Source organism: Lycorma delicatula, chromosome 8 (assembly GCF_047948215.1).
Source record: "Lycorma delicatula isolate Av1 chromosome 8, ASM4794821v1, whole genome shotgun sequence".
Taxonomy (NCBI): domain Eukaryota; kingdom Metazoa; phylum Arthropoda; class Insecta; order Hemiptera; family Fulgoridae; genus Lycorma; species Lycorma delicatula.
Window position 1 is genome coordinate 47,265,132 of NC_134462.1, and position 15,486 is coordinate 47,280,617.

The 15,486-nt window shown below is 28.3% G+C and overlaps 1 protein-coding gene across 1 annotated transcript in view; it reads right to left on the minus strand.

Annotated features, from left to right (window-relative positions):
* Nucleotides 1-15,486, minus strand: part of Ns4 (Nucleostemin 4) — a 41,327-nt gene that overhangs the window by 15,583 nt on the left and 10,258 nt on the right. Inside the window, exons 2-7 of the mRNA XM_075372554.1 lie at nucleotides 12,086-12,203; nucleotides 9,596-9,806; nucleotides 8,954-9,094; nucleotides 7,020-7,230; nucleotides 5,171-5,266; nucleotides 3,517-3,605 (exon numbers count right to left, since the gene is read on the minus strand). Coding sequence (XP_075228669.1) covers nucleotides 3,517-3,605; nucleotides 5,171-5,266; nucleotides 7,020-7,230; nucleotides 8,954-9,094; nucleotides 9,596-9,806; nucleotides 12,086-12,203 — 866 coding nt within the window. The remainder of the gene's footprint in view (nucleotides 1-3,516; nucleotides 3,606-5,170; nucleotides 5,267-7,019; nucleotides 7,231-8,953; nucleotides 9,095-9,595; nucleotides 9,807-12,085; nucleotides 12,204-15,486) is intronic.

Genomic DNA, 15,486 nt, shown 5'->3' on the forward strand with positions numbered 1-15,486 from the left:
TACTATCGAAGAAACAAATTGGCATGGTTTTAATTTTTGATTTGCTATTTTTGCTTTTTTGGGATGTGGTGAGTTTGAAGTGTGCCACTCTCAAGAGTTTGAAGTTGCTCTGGCATACTCAAATATCCAAGATTCATAGCCAGTAATAACATTTTTTAGAAAATTAGGATCAGTTTCTATTTGCCCTAGATCATAAACAACACTTCCACTCTGTTGTTTTTCTGTACAACAGTGAGCTTTTCGGAACAATTTTGCACAAACTTTTTTCATGTCCAATTCGTTTGTCAAAATTCAATGGACTGTGTATGGTTCAAATTCAATTGTTCTGCAATCACTTTAATCACTGGTCGCACCATATCAAGTCTCTGATTCGCTCAACATTGTCGTCACGTTTTGATGTTAACAGTCTTCCAGAGCATGGATCATTGGCAACTGATTCCCGGCCATCTGAAAATGCTTTCAACCACATAAAAACTTGGACTCATGAAAGAGCATCATCTCCATATGCCCTTTTCAATTTTAAATTGTTTACATCTCACGTGGCAATAACAGATTAAAAATATTAATACCTAATATAAATCAGCTGTTCATTTAACAACCATATGTTTACGAGTAACTTTACAGTGTTGCCACTTTGGCTGCCAATAAACCCTAGTCTCATTACTTTATACTTTATTTACATACCTTGTATACACACTCAAGCACGCGAGTGCCCACACGCACACCAGGATTCTAATAAGTTCTAACAGTAATAAGTGAAAGAAAATAATAAATTATTTTCAAAAAATCTATTTCTTTATAAATTATGATTAGCAATGTTTGTCTGAGAAGCACAATGCAATGGTTTGTCCATATTACACGTTATTAAAAAAATTAAACCTTAATGTATAATTACTGGAAATATCTCATTTTAATAAGACCGAGAAACAGTAAAATCAAATTATACTCATAAAACTGGACAATGGGTTTAATAAATACAAACTGAAAAAAGTACCTCAATTCTTACGGTTTTCAAAATCAGACGTGCATACTTTTTTCATCTTTGGTTTTATATATATATATATAAAACACATTTATATTTCACCTATTATAACATATATTCTTCCAGTAGAAGCCTGTTTAATAAACTTTGATAATAATCATATTTAGCCACAGTAACCAGAGGTAAATATTAATTTGATCAAGGGGTAAAATGAAACATAAATTTTTTACTAAACATTTTTGATCCTTTTCACAACTTTAATCTAAATACTCCTTAATTAAGTAATTAATATTTAAAAACCATATTAAAGTAAAAATTGAGTCAAGGACAAAGCTAGGAAATTCAAGTAACACTTTGCCAGCTTTTTCCTATGGGATGGTCAGTAAAACACTTTCAAGATATAAGATGACATTTCTGAGGAGGAGGTACCTGCTTTAATTTTTTTTTAGTTTTTCAAACAGACTACAATTCCTAGTTGGATGTTTTCTTTTCAGTAGAAAATACAGGTACTAGTTTATGGTTAAATATGTCACCAGATTCTCTATCAACACTGTCTATTTTTAGAAGATGATTTTATGCTGATGGGTGGTTCACACCAGCCTTCGTGTTAATGAGTAATATTCAGTTGAACTATTAATAGTAGTGGTCTTGCAATATTCATCAAATATTCTCTAATTTTTTTTTGGAATGATTGTATCTCTACATATTAAACAACTTTTAAGAAGATCCATCAACATTAAATGTAAAATTATTTTTTTAGCCATTTGTATTCTTTGACTAAACAGGTAACAATCTGCATTTCATTATTAAGGATAATATTTATCATACAAAACTACTACATCATACCATTTTACATTTTTGGGTGATTTTGAATTTATTGTTTCAAAAATTTGTTCCATCTACCAAATATTTAAACTATAGCAAGAAAATTTAGCAGTCTCTATAACCTCCAAAGGTTTTAAAATATAAATTTTTATACCACTGTCAATAAATTAATAATATACTAAGATAGTTAACACCAAATATATGTATATACATAAAAAGCAGCCACCATTTACAAATTGTTTATGCAAATGTATCTATATTTCAGAACAAAATAACAATCAATGTCTATATCAAATATAGATATATAACAAAGATGGTAAAGGTTAATTTCCTCCTCTATAGATAGAAATATATTAACAAAATCTGTTAAAAATAAACTACAAGGATATAAAGAAAAACATTTACTATATAGATGCTCTTGATAGCAGAACTGATTGTGTTAAAAAATATTAAGTATTTTACTTTATTGATTTAAGCAATATGTTATATGAGACTTTTAGTTTTTATTTTCTTTGATCGTACTGGTATTATACTTTGTACTTCATTCAAATACTTCTCCTTGTTTTTACAAGCTTTTCGAAGAAAAGTAAGGTATTACTTTTGGTTGCATGGTGAGAGTACAAGTGTGAGGTGAAAATGAATTTTCTTTCTGTTTTTGGGTATGAGAAGTACTAAACTATTATTGTCTTAAATTGTGGTTTCCTTAAAAAAAACTTTTGTGGCTCAAAAATTTACAAAACTACTACATCAATTTTAATGAAATTTAGATATTCTCTAGTAGTGCACCTGTAGCTATGCATATGAAAATTTGATGAAGATTGGTTAAGTCATTCTTGAGTTATGATCAATTTGAGGTTGAAAATATTTGAGCAGGGCAAGTTAAAAACCTGGTTCATTTTTGGAACGGTAACATTTCTTTATCTGCAGTAACTAATATTAGCAATATTTTTTTTGGCATACCAGGTAGCATTACCTACTTTAAAGATCATAATGACTGGATACATGTATTTTATCTAAGAATTATGCTGACCTGTAGTGTGTATTTTTCATAAATGCTTATGCCATGAGCCACAGTGGTGAGCGAATTAAAACTTTTCAAAAGGAAAAAAAAATAAAATAATGATAATTTGGTCTTCTTGCACAGAACTGAGCAAGAATTTGTTGTATTTGTTACAACTGAACGATTATTTTAATTACAATCTTATAATTTTGTGGCTACTTCATTTACTTTCATACCAAATTCTCTAAGAATTCAAAGTTGGAAGTAAAGCAGTGAGTATAGAAAGCAGTATGTAAAAAGTTAAACACAGTATGAGCAAATGCAGTAACAATATTGGTTTCTCATATGTACAATGTTGGAGCACTTATTTTTATTATTTATAACAGGTTGATTCAAATTATCCGAACTGGCTTATGAAACAACTGTTCTAATAAGTATAGAAAATATTTAACGTGAATTGTCTGACAATAAGACAATAACATATAAGCTTTGATATCTTGTAATACTATATAATCCCAGTCAACTAGGCTTCAGCAAATAATAATTTCCCAACTTAATACCAATAAATTTACACCTTTATAAATTAATTGAACAAACCTATATACTCAAGGAAATTATATGAGTACTATACGATTAAATAAGTAATATACACATATGTATTTATTCATATTACTTTAAAACATAATTTTTTAAGGAAAATCAGAATTACCAGAATTTTATCTCCAATAATCACATCATCATCTTCAGGATCTAGTTCCATTTCTTCTTTTATTTTTGTTTGCCATGATGTTAAATCAACTGAAAAAAAGACAAACATCTTAATGTTCAAAATAATAAAGATAAGTTTATAATAGTAAAAAACTGACTGTTCGTGGAGTGTGGTGTATACATATATATATATATATATATGTATATATATATATATATATATATATATATATGTGTATGTAGTAAAAAAATAAAAGGTTCAAACATATTAAGAAAACACATGGATTTACTATAGGGCAAACTAAAAAGAAGGCCTTTTGCAAAACATTAAGAAAATTGCTACAACTTTTCATCAGAGCTAATTTTATTATTTTCTCAATTTTCTTCGAACAACAATGTTCTGAAATTTCTAATAAATTTTTACTGATCACCCTTTTAAAGGATACAAATAACCATTTTCTTGTTGTATGTTTAATTAATAAATAATACTACTGCAATCTGACAAATGTGATCTAAAAAGCTATAATCTGCAAAAAAAGATAAAAAAATTATCTTTGGGTAAATTTATAAATATATTGTCTTAACAGGTGGCTGAAGTCCTTGTAATTCTAGTTAGCTGCGAAACTGAAATATTTGGACCTGCTAACACAAAGTTCATTCATTCATAACAAAACTAAAATTGTCTAGAAAATTAACAATAAAACTGCTACACACTATGACATATTTATTATGAATTTAAAAAAAAACATTTCCAATATTTTACACAAAAAGGTTTCAGAAGAACCAAAATTTTATCTACAAATTACAATCAATACAAATTTTGGACTAGGGCATTGAATTGCACAGAATTCAAAATTAATTTCTTCAGCAGATGTACAGTAAATTTCAACTTTATTAAAGGTAATCTTTAACAAAAGTTGATATTTCCCTCATTTTTACATGTAGTTCTATATAAACATTCTATAAACATGTACCTAACTCAGAAATGACTTTCTGTTGATCAATCATTATTCTGAAAACATAGAAAATCTAGTGACTATCGAGTAACCACCAAAAATATAACAAATAAATAAAATCACCATATATTCGAAAACAAAGAACAATCATTAAAAGTGTTGTTTAGAGTAGAATAATATTTAAAAATTTAAAGTTAAAGAAAAATTATATGTATAGGAATGAAAAAAATATTATAAAAAAACAATATTAACCTACCTTCATCTCTAACAATATCTCATCAAGCATTAAATTAACTACAGGATGTTGTTGTCCAGATTACCACACTGTTTTTACCGGAGGAATGATGGCACAGGAAACGCCGATGTTAAATGCAAGCGCAATAGTGGGGGGCGGCATGCCTTCCTAGCTGGGGTGGCCTAGGTCATGCTGTCGGTGGGCGCTGGCAAAAATATCAGGGGTCTGGCGCACCATCGTGGCACAGAATGGGTGATCAGAGCTCAGAAATGGCTTCGTGTTGATCAACATATGTAATGACAATCTTGCAAAATCTAATGATTATCTGACTATCTAAAAGCCAAGAATAATTTAAATAATCCACTAATTGTTTAAATAAAGAGTAATGTTTGAAATTCAAGATTTAAAGAAAAAATAGATGCATGGAATAGAAAAACAAATGTTATAAAAATGCAATATTCTACCTTCATCTTTCACAATGTCTCTGCATGCTTCTAACAATTTTTGTGCTCCTTCAGCTGCCATTCTCAGTCTACCCTTTCTCTTTCGATGTTGCAACCCTAAAAAAAAAAAGGTTTATACGTTTTTTTTTTAATTTAACAAATTTTTTTAATGCAGGGTAAGAATTTTAGAAAGATGTGATAAAAAATTTGATATTTTATTAAAGACGAATAGTTTTTAAATTTTTTTCAATTGTTTGAAGTAAACAATATAAGTGAATTTATTCCGCTCTGATGAATTTTTCCAATTTCTTTTGGGCAGCAAAGTTGAAGTTATTCACTTTCATTAAACAAGCACAACACAAATAAAACTTTACAGCTGAATTATGTACACAATAAGAAATAATTTTCTTGATCCCACCATCATAAAAAGCAACCAACAAATGCACTTTTTATATATGCAGAAAACCACTTGTAAGCGACACAACATTTCAAATCATTCAAACTAATTTTATATACATGATGTCAGATGTAGGGTCAAAATACCCACATCACCTAACCATCACACAGTACTCAATACTAAAACATATCTAGCACATTCATTCACTCACTCCTACACAAGACAAATAAAAATAAAAATAAAAATTGCATCATACTAATATATATAAACACAAGACTTAAGAAAATAGCACACAAATTAAAAAAAGTTAACTAAATAATGCAGTCTTCAGAACAAAAAAATAAATCAATACATACAAAAACCAAATAACCACAATGTCCATGTAGTATATAAACTGAAGTGCTCCTACAGCACAATGACCTACATGAACAAACCTGTATTATCATCTCATTTTAATGTTTACACATTCTTTCACAGTTTTGCATTAATACTAAGCATATAGTTACACATCATAAAGAATTTAAAGAATAATTTAAAACACATCGTTATAAATGTTAATTTTCTCTCTAAAGAAGGAATTAATGTTAACTGACATGTGTTGAAAACTAAGAAAACTACCAGCATATTAAAAAAACGTATATGCTACACAGAGAACTCTTGCTGGATGCCCGTCGACATGGTTGTCACATCAAGTTATCACAATAGCTAGGCTCAATTTGTTAAGAAACAATGCAGAATACTATTGCTTCTATTGAATAGGAGAATTTAATACTTCATAAAAATTAGCACAACATTTTTTTCTAATTTTTCATTAATCACCCAAAAACAAACTTCAAGATTACTATCAAAGAAAGAAAAGAAACTATAATGCAACTAGAGGTATTAATTTATATAATAGTTTCTACTTACCAACAATCTTTAATAGTTTGTTCGAGCACTTTCAGATTAGTAATCCATTCTCAGGAACACTGAAGTGTTATAATTACAATAATTTACTTCACATATCATTAATTATACTAAGTTGAATTTTAAAAACAAAAATTATAAATATAAAATTGACATGAAGGATAACATTTTCATTATTTTACCTTTTGACAATCAATTGTTATATTTATAATTTTTGTTTTTAAAATTCAAGTTAGTATAATTAATAACATGTGAAGTAAATAATTATAATTATCACATCAATATTCCTGAGGAAGGATTTTTAATCCAAAAGTACTCAAACATACTACTAAAGATTGTTTGTAAGTGGAAACTATTATATAAATAAATTATACATCAATACCAACGGGCCATGATTAATAAAATTAACTACAGGTATTTTTGTCTAAAATAAGATCTTTGGAATATCTATTTACACATATACAACATGATAAAATACACATTTATATATCTATTTAATATTTAAGTTAACTAAATTAAATAATTAAGTTTAAATAAAGGTTCTAAGAAAATAAATGGAAAACCAACCAGATTTATCTTGCATTTTTCCAACAACATTATAACCAGGAAAAGAGGTAAACATAACAATATGAAGAGATGGAAAATGTTTTGTGAAATAATCATGCCAAGCAACAACTAAAGGTGCAGGGGCTAAATCGATTTTATTTAATACCAATATCATGTCTTTCTTCAGCTCACCAACCACATATCTGTATAATGAAGGTGGAAACATTAATACCTGCAATATAAATGACACAAGGTGAAGTTAATTTTAAAAAATTAATTATAAAAAAATATATACAAATCGATTTAAAAAAAAAAGAGTTAACATATTTTCAACAGCATGATTTTAATTTTCTCAATATTTAACAGAATACATTAATATTCACTATTAACTCATTAATCATTAACAGTAATTCCTCAGTGTGAACAGCAAATCCTTAAATTTCTAATGTGTTCATTAAGGACGTCAAGAAAGCTATTATGCAAGATAGCTTCTCACTTTAAAACCCAGCTGGGCTTGACATTTTTCATATCTTACAAAAATCATATAATATCAATAAACTGTATCGCCAGCATATTGTTTCTGGAGTAAATAAATAATTATAATTTAAATATACACTATATAGGAACATTAAATACATTATGAATCTGACCTTCCTATGTATATAAATTCACACTGAAGGGGATCTTTAGTCCAGAAATATTTTTTGAACAAAAACTGTTTCTAGTTTGCTGTAAACTTTTATCCCACAAAATATATTGCTGAACTAAATTCTTGGTAAATTAATTACAAAAAAGCTTTTCACACGAAGGAGGAAAAAATAAACATTTGAAATTAAAAAAAAAAGTTCTGATGAAATTCTATTTACTTTAATATTCATTGCTTAAAATATTTTAATGGAAGGAATCCTCAGTAATTAATAAAAAAATTGCTTTACCAAAAGTAGAGAAGAACCCTGTATATATGCTTCATAATGAGAATGATAATTTCAGATGACTGATGTTTCAGATATTACCTGTCTAATAAAAGTTTTATTAAAACCTAAGAAAAAATTCACTAAAAAGGGAGGTTTAATTTTTTTTGTTAAGTGAACCCTGAACAAGAAAATGAAGTATTTTTCCAGATAGGGCAATTTGCTGGTACACATTTCAATTGAATAACAGGCTTATGAGTCTTCAATTATGTAAAAATACATATCTGAGTAATCCTGCATTATACAGACACTAATCAAAATAATGAGCTAATATTGTAAAATGAAGAAATTGAAATAATGGTCTTTGGTTAGTTTTGTATAAAACGTAAAGATAGGAAGACTATAATATGAAATGTGTGGGAAAGTTGGCAAATATATAAAAATAAAAAATCGGTTGGTTCAAAACAAATTAATGAACAAATAAACTTTGAATTTGATGACATGTTTTCTATATTAGCAATAAAAGATAAGATTAATAGAATATATTAATATACATTCCTCCAACCTCCATGGAGGAATTTGAATGATTCTGAATTCAAACCATAGAGTCTGGGTTGAAAAATTTCACTTGCTACAAAATTATTTCATTCTCATAAAAAAATAACTGGCTATGATTAAGTATGAATCTGTAACTACTGAAATTATCAATAAGTTCACATGGAAATAAATATGTTTGTGAAACAACAGTAAAGCCAAAGAAAATGTTAAAATTAAGAACAAAAAAAAATAAATTAGTAAACAATTTATTAACACAGTGTCATAATGGGATAACAGAAAATGAGTAAAAACAAAATTAGATAAAAGCGATGACAAAGATTACAATATTTATTAATAAGATAACTTAAGATATGGGATGTAGCAAATATGTTACGGTTAAAGAACCACTACAGAATAAAACAAAATTGAGAAGTGCTTGGTTTAAGTTAATAACAAAGCAAAAATTATCTATAATTAAATAAATAAAGTAAAATAATAAATACTTACTGGAAAACGTATGTCGACAATAATCAATACAATATCAGACATTTCCAAAACCCTCCATAACTGTCTCCAAGTCTCCAAATTTAACTCAAATAAACTTAAATCTTTTCTGTCAAAAGTAGTTTTGAGGTTGTTTACATATTCCTGTAATTAAAAAAAAAGATTTTTTTTCTTATTTTATATTTAAAAACTCAAAGCCTGTTATAAATAACAGAGTTCTAAAATTAAGAAACAGTTGTAATAAATTTCAAAAATAAGCTCCTTATAAAAAAAACTCAAGTCTGATAATTCCTTAGTCTGATAAAAATATTTTTTTATAATTTCAATTAATTTAATAATGTTATTTTAAGATAATATAATGAATACTGTTTACTTTTTTATCTTCATTCTTTTATTACATGTTGACGCATTTCGGAATAACTCTATTGTGAAAACGTATCAGACTCCAGTACAATAAGTTTTGACAATGGAGTTATTCTGAAACGCACCAACATATAATCAAAGAATGAAGCTAAGAAAGGAAAACAGTACTCATCATAGAAATTTAATAATGCATCATCCACATGCTACACTGAAATCAAATTACCCATTTAAAAACTACGCAATTACTACATCATGAAATTAAATGCATAAATAAATACATACTCTAAAATATTTTTGTTCTTTAGTGATCAGTTTATCTCTACCGATGTTGAAATCCCATGGCGGTCGTTTAGGAAAATCCAGTTCTGGAGGGAAATAGTCTTCAATAGTTATTTCAAGAGCCTCCTCTGGCATTTTTTTAATTTCCTGGCGAGCCAATGCTTTCTTAGCTTCAATTTCTTCTTTTGTTTCCTGGAAAAACTGGAGTGCATACCTAATAAACATAGTAAATATTTTTTTAAGATGCAAAACCAGAATTATACATATATAAAGTTGGATACTTATAGAAAAAAATAGTATGGGCCAGGAACTATAAACTGGAATTTTAGATAGAATTAGGATTGCCTATTCAATACCATAATAAAAGCAGCATGTACGTAAACAATTCAGATCATCTAACTTCAATAGCTTTCCACCGTATTCTATAGGCGGAAATAAAAAACAAGGCAACATACAGTTAAATATAGCTGATGAAAATTTACACAATAGATAATAAATACAAGAAATTTAATATGGTGTCTAAACAGGATTTTTTTTTTGACAGATTTTTTTCATTTTATAATCCTACCCATCAATATTTTCAGAAATTTTGAATGATAAATAGTACCCGTTATGATACATTTATGATAAATTATATGAAAGACATCATGATCATTATGATCATGATGATGATAGATATCATGAGTAAAAGACCTAAAATAAGGAAATATCTGAACTCAATTTTGATTCCATATTTCTATGCTCTAGCTTGAAACTTTTGTAATAAATTAATCATAAAAATGTTTATAACAAGAACATTAAAAATTACACAAAATAAAGAAACGAAGAATCTCCATCAATTTATTATGATTTTTATACAAATTTAATTTAGCTGAAGCTAATTTATTTTTTAAAATGAAATTTTGTATTTTTAAAAAATACTTTTCAAAATGATTAAACTCTTAAAAATAATTGCTCTTTTATCTGAAATGAATGTAATAACCATTTTAATTCTATAAAATCAATGCAATTCATAATTATCGGGCAGAATATAAAGGGAATTTAAAAAACATAGTAAGAAGTCAGTTGAAATTTAGCTTTGAATTCATGGAACAAGCTGATCTAGCAGATTAATCTTAACAGACTGATCATCTATAGATGATCTAACTAGCTATAAATACATCTATATTTCATCAGCCTAACTGACTGAGATCTTTAATTTATTTTTCATTCCGACATACATTAAAGGCTTGTCCTCTGTAGATGTTAAAAATATATATAAGTGAGCATAGAGCATAGGTTTTATATTTGTAATTTTTCATTTTTTTGCTACTTTTAACAACTATTTAAAAAATTAACATCAGACCAAAGGTACAATATTTATTAAAATCTTTATATTAAATTTAAGGTATCATTTTACTGTATTTAATTTTCAAATTCAAATAGGGTTAACTGTTGATTTTATGGACTAATTGGAGGAAGACTGCCCATAAAATGAGAACGTCTGTAAAATCACAGTGAAATTAAACTGGGGTGAGTTAAATTCATTTCATATAATTATAAAACACAGCATTTGTTCTTAAGTTTAGCATAGGAAGTAGGTCATCCTCAATATCCATTAACTCAAAGATGGTTTTGATTTTCCAAATAAAGTGCAGAAAACCTTTTTTCACTTAACTTTCTTCCTGGTAATGTATTCTTATGTCTATCAACCTATCAGTTTAGTGTACTAGTAAAAACTGTAAAAAAAGAGCAGCTTCATCTGCATTATCACTACAATCTTCTCTGTTTTCAAAACAAAGAACAAATAGAAAAATAAATCATTTTTTCAACAAAAAAAAACTCACAATGATACAAATACAAACATAAATCAAGTATAATTTACTATACTGAATGCGGAAAAGTAAGTCATGACCAGTATTGATGTAGTGGAGGGGAAGCAGACTATAACTAAACAATGAAAATTTGAGATTATAAACGCTGTGTTATTACACACTCCTTGGATACTCTCTACAAAATAAAAAATACTGAAAAGCTGCCATTAAATGTCTATAAGATTACAGTCAGTAAAATCTAAAACAAATAAAAAATGTCCAGCATCAGTAAAGTGTTTAAGAACTGTAAATACTGAACATTTTTTCTTCCAATCAAATAAAAGCAAGAACACCATAATAAGCACATGATACATTTAATTCCTTTTAAATACACGCTAACAACATTCATATTGAATAACATTTTTTGATATAGTGTTAACCTATTATCAAGCAATTTCATTTGATAATAACAGATATTAAATTTTTCTTTCCTGTTTAAAATTATTCCACCTTAAAAATCTCTAACCTCAATCAATATTGTTTGGCTTTGGCCAGTTTCTGACTAGTGTCAGGTTGATTAGTCTTGCAGCATATAATTAAAAAATATAAAAAATCAAATAAATTTCATTTTTATCTTTTTTTTATTATTTGACAACAGAAAGTTATGTAACAAGTAAAAAGATTTGCAAACAACACTTACTTGGTAGAATCAGCTTGTTTCCCTTTATTTTGCGGCTGAGCATGAATTTTTTGAACCACATCCTCATCATAATCATCATCTGAATCTCCTCTGATTAATACACTACCTCCTTTCTTCTCTAAAGTAGCAAAACAAAAATTTCAAATATATGTAGGTATGGAAATAAGGAATTATAGAAACAATAATACTCTAATATTACTGGCAGTTTAATATTTATATATATATATATATATACACATACAAATATTAATATTTATTTACAAATAAATATTTAAATCCACCAGATACAGTTCAATAAAAGATAAGAACATTCACCTACCTGTCCATAGGGCTTTCAGAGCTTTAACTCCATCATCAACAGACCAATTTTTATAAAATACACATAATTATAAATAAAATAAATACTTGAATAAAAATACAGTTAAAAAAACAACATATAATTAAAATGTTTAAATTGTTAGTGTTACTATATATATACACACACACTAACAATACATACAACAATTTTGTATATATATATATATAGAATTGTTAAGACAAGAATAAGAATTCTTGTCAAGTATACAAGTATACTTGTCTTGTTAAGACAAGTATAAGAATTGTTAAGACAAAGATTTTTTATCTTACCATGGTAGATCAAGAGTCTCTACATACTAAAAAACATACAGAATGTTCTTGCCTTTTATTGAACTGTATCTGGTGAATTTAAATATTTATTTGTAAATAGTTATTTAATACAGTGGTATATAATGTTTGAAAAAAATATATACAAGGTGTGATCAAAAAATACGGTGAATGAATTTTTATAGCGGCAACTGCCGATGCTACATCCATATGCTGTAATTTATCCAATAGCGTGATCAACTGAGACAGGCAGGGACAAGTTGTAACACGTTCGAGCTTGCCAGTCAGCTGTCAGAGCCGCTAGAGTGAGGTTGTGTTTATTGTGTCTGTTGCGCAACATGGATTTTGAACAACGCATTAACATTAAGTTTTGTTTTAAGTTGCAAAAGAGTGCCAAAGAAGCTCACGAAATGTTAGAATCGGTGTACGGCGATAATGTGGTAACTTTGAAGACTGTGTACAAGTGGTATGACTGATTTAAAAACAGAAATGAGTCTGTTGAAGACGAACAGCGGGCGGGACGTCCAGTAACCTCAAAAACAGTTGAAAATGTGCAAAAAGTGGAAACAATGGATCGTTCAAACAGGCGAATGACTATTCGAGAGCTATCAGAAGACCTTAACATCTCGTACGGATCCGTTCAAAGCATTTTAACTAATGAATTGCAAATGAGATGATTGAGTGCAAAATTTGTTCCCAGACTTTTGAGTGATGAACAGAAGGAAAATCGTGTGTCAAATTGCACAGAGTCGTCTTCATGCAGATCCGGACTTCATGGCCAAAATTGTAATTGGAGATTAAATTTGGGTCTATGGCTATGACCCTGAGACCAAAATGCAGAGTTCCCAATGGAAAACCAGTTCATCTCCTTGCCCTAAAAAGGCATGTCAGTCAAAATCCAACATCAAGGTCATGCTCGTTGTTTTTTTTGATAGTGAGGGCATAGTGCGATCAGAGTTCGTTCCAAGGGGAAGAACTGTAAACTCTGGATTTTATAAGGGTGTACTGCAACGTTTGCGAAACAACGTATGAAGAAAGCGACCAGAAAAATGGACCAATGGCTTCCTTCTTCACCACGACAATGCGCCGTGTCACACCTCGCTTCTCATTCGTGAGTTTTTGGCCGACAAAAGTGTTCCTGTCTGTCCACATCCGCCATACTCACCGGATTTAGCACCATGAGACTTTTGGCTCTTCCCAAAAATTAAAACTGTGCTTAAAGGAAAACGTTTTGACACCACTGCTGACATTGAGAGGGCCACAACCGAGCAGCTGAAAGCTCTTCCAAAAGACACCTTCCAGAAATACCTCCAGTCATGGAGTCAACGTTGGGATAAGTGCATTGCTAGCCAAGGACAGTACTTTGAAGGAGATTAAATCGAATTCTATGTAACCTTATTACTTTTTTTAATAAAAAATTATTCACTGTATTTTTTGATCACACCTCGTATATATCTTTTTTATTCTAAATTTTTAGCATAATTCCTTAGTTTTTTTAATAAGAGTATAATTTTTAGGGTTTGTTTTTTATAATTATAATCACATATTTAGGTGTTAATTTGTATTCCAAACATGTTTTATTAAATTTAATTTTGTGTATTAGGTAAGTTTATTAGTTTTACTAATTTTGCATATACATTCATAAAAATTTCAAAATGTTTAAAAAGGTAACAATTTCAATAAACTGACAAATTATAAAATGAATATGTTTTAGTATAATTATAAAATTAAATACCAACTGAAGATGCGGGATCGTGTGAAAAACGATTATTGGAATTAATGTAGTAAGTTTAACTTATGTATTATTGTGTTTTGGTGGTCTACATTTCAATATAATATTAAATTTTATTGAAGCAGTGTCAATATGTTAATAAATTATTTTAATTTTTTCATAAATGCTAACCAAACAAAAACTATATTCAAATTCTATAAATTACATTTAAAACTATTAAACTTAATACATAAAATTACATTGAATAAAACATCACACTATTACAATAAAACCAATAAGAAAAGAAATCACTTAAATCAAAAATGCTGAATATTGACCACACCAACACATAATATATCCACCCATCCTGTACAATAACATACCTTTATTTTAACACCAAAAGACCATTTAGTATACAAAGATGAACTCAAAGTATTAAGTACAATGTAAAAATCAAAATTATGACAGATTTTACATGCCCACATCACTACAACTGTATACAGCCAATAACAACAGATGATTGTTTAATCTAAACAAATCCCCTAGCTTCCTCAACACATACATAAACAAAATTATAGTTCCCTTGTCCACAAAACAACGCCAGAAACAGGTAAAAATTGATTTTAATCACTGCACCTAAGTATTACAAGCGCACCTTAGATCCAAGAGATAAAAATAAATAGTACATAAAGAAGAAAATATGATCCTTAATAATTTCAAAACCTGTTCTGTAGTGGCTATCTTTGAACAACATAATTGGATATGATTGTATGGTTAAACACCTACATGTATTAAATTCTTGGATTCCAAGCCAATATTCTGTATACTCTGCCGCAGTGGCAATATTGTAAATTCAAATCGTATGCCTCATTAAGTATAATATAATCTAAAACAGGAAACAGAATAAATTACTGTAAGCCTAGACAATTGTGCTAATAGCTTCACTACCAAATACACCACAAAAAGCATACAACCTTTAAGTAAAACACGAAATACAGAAAATGATTGTTTCAACAAAAATTAAATAGATACAAGTATAGCTACAAATATAACATTTTCTGGAAGG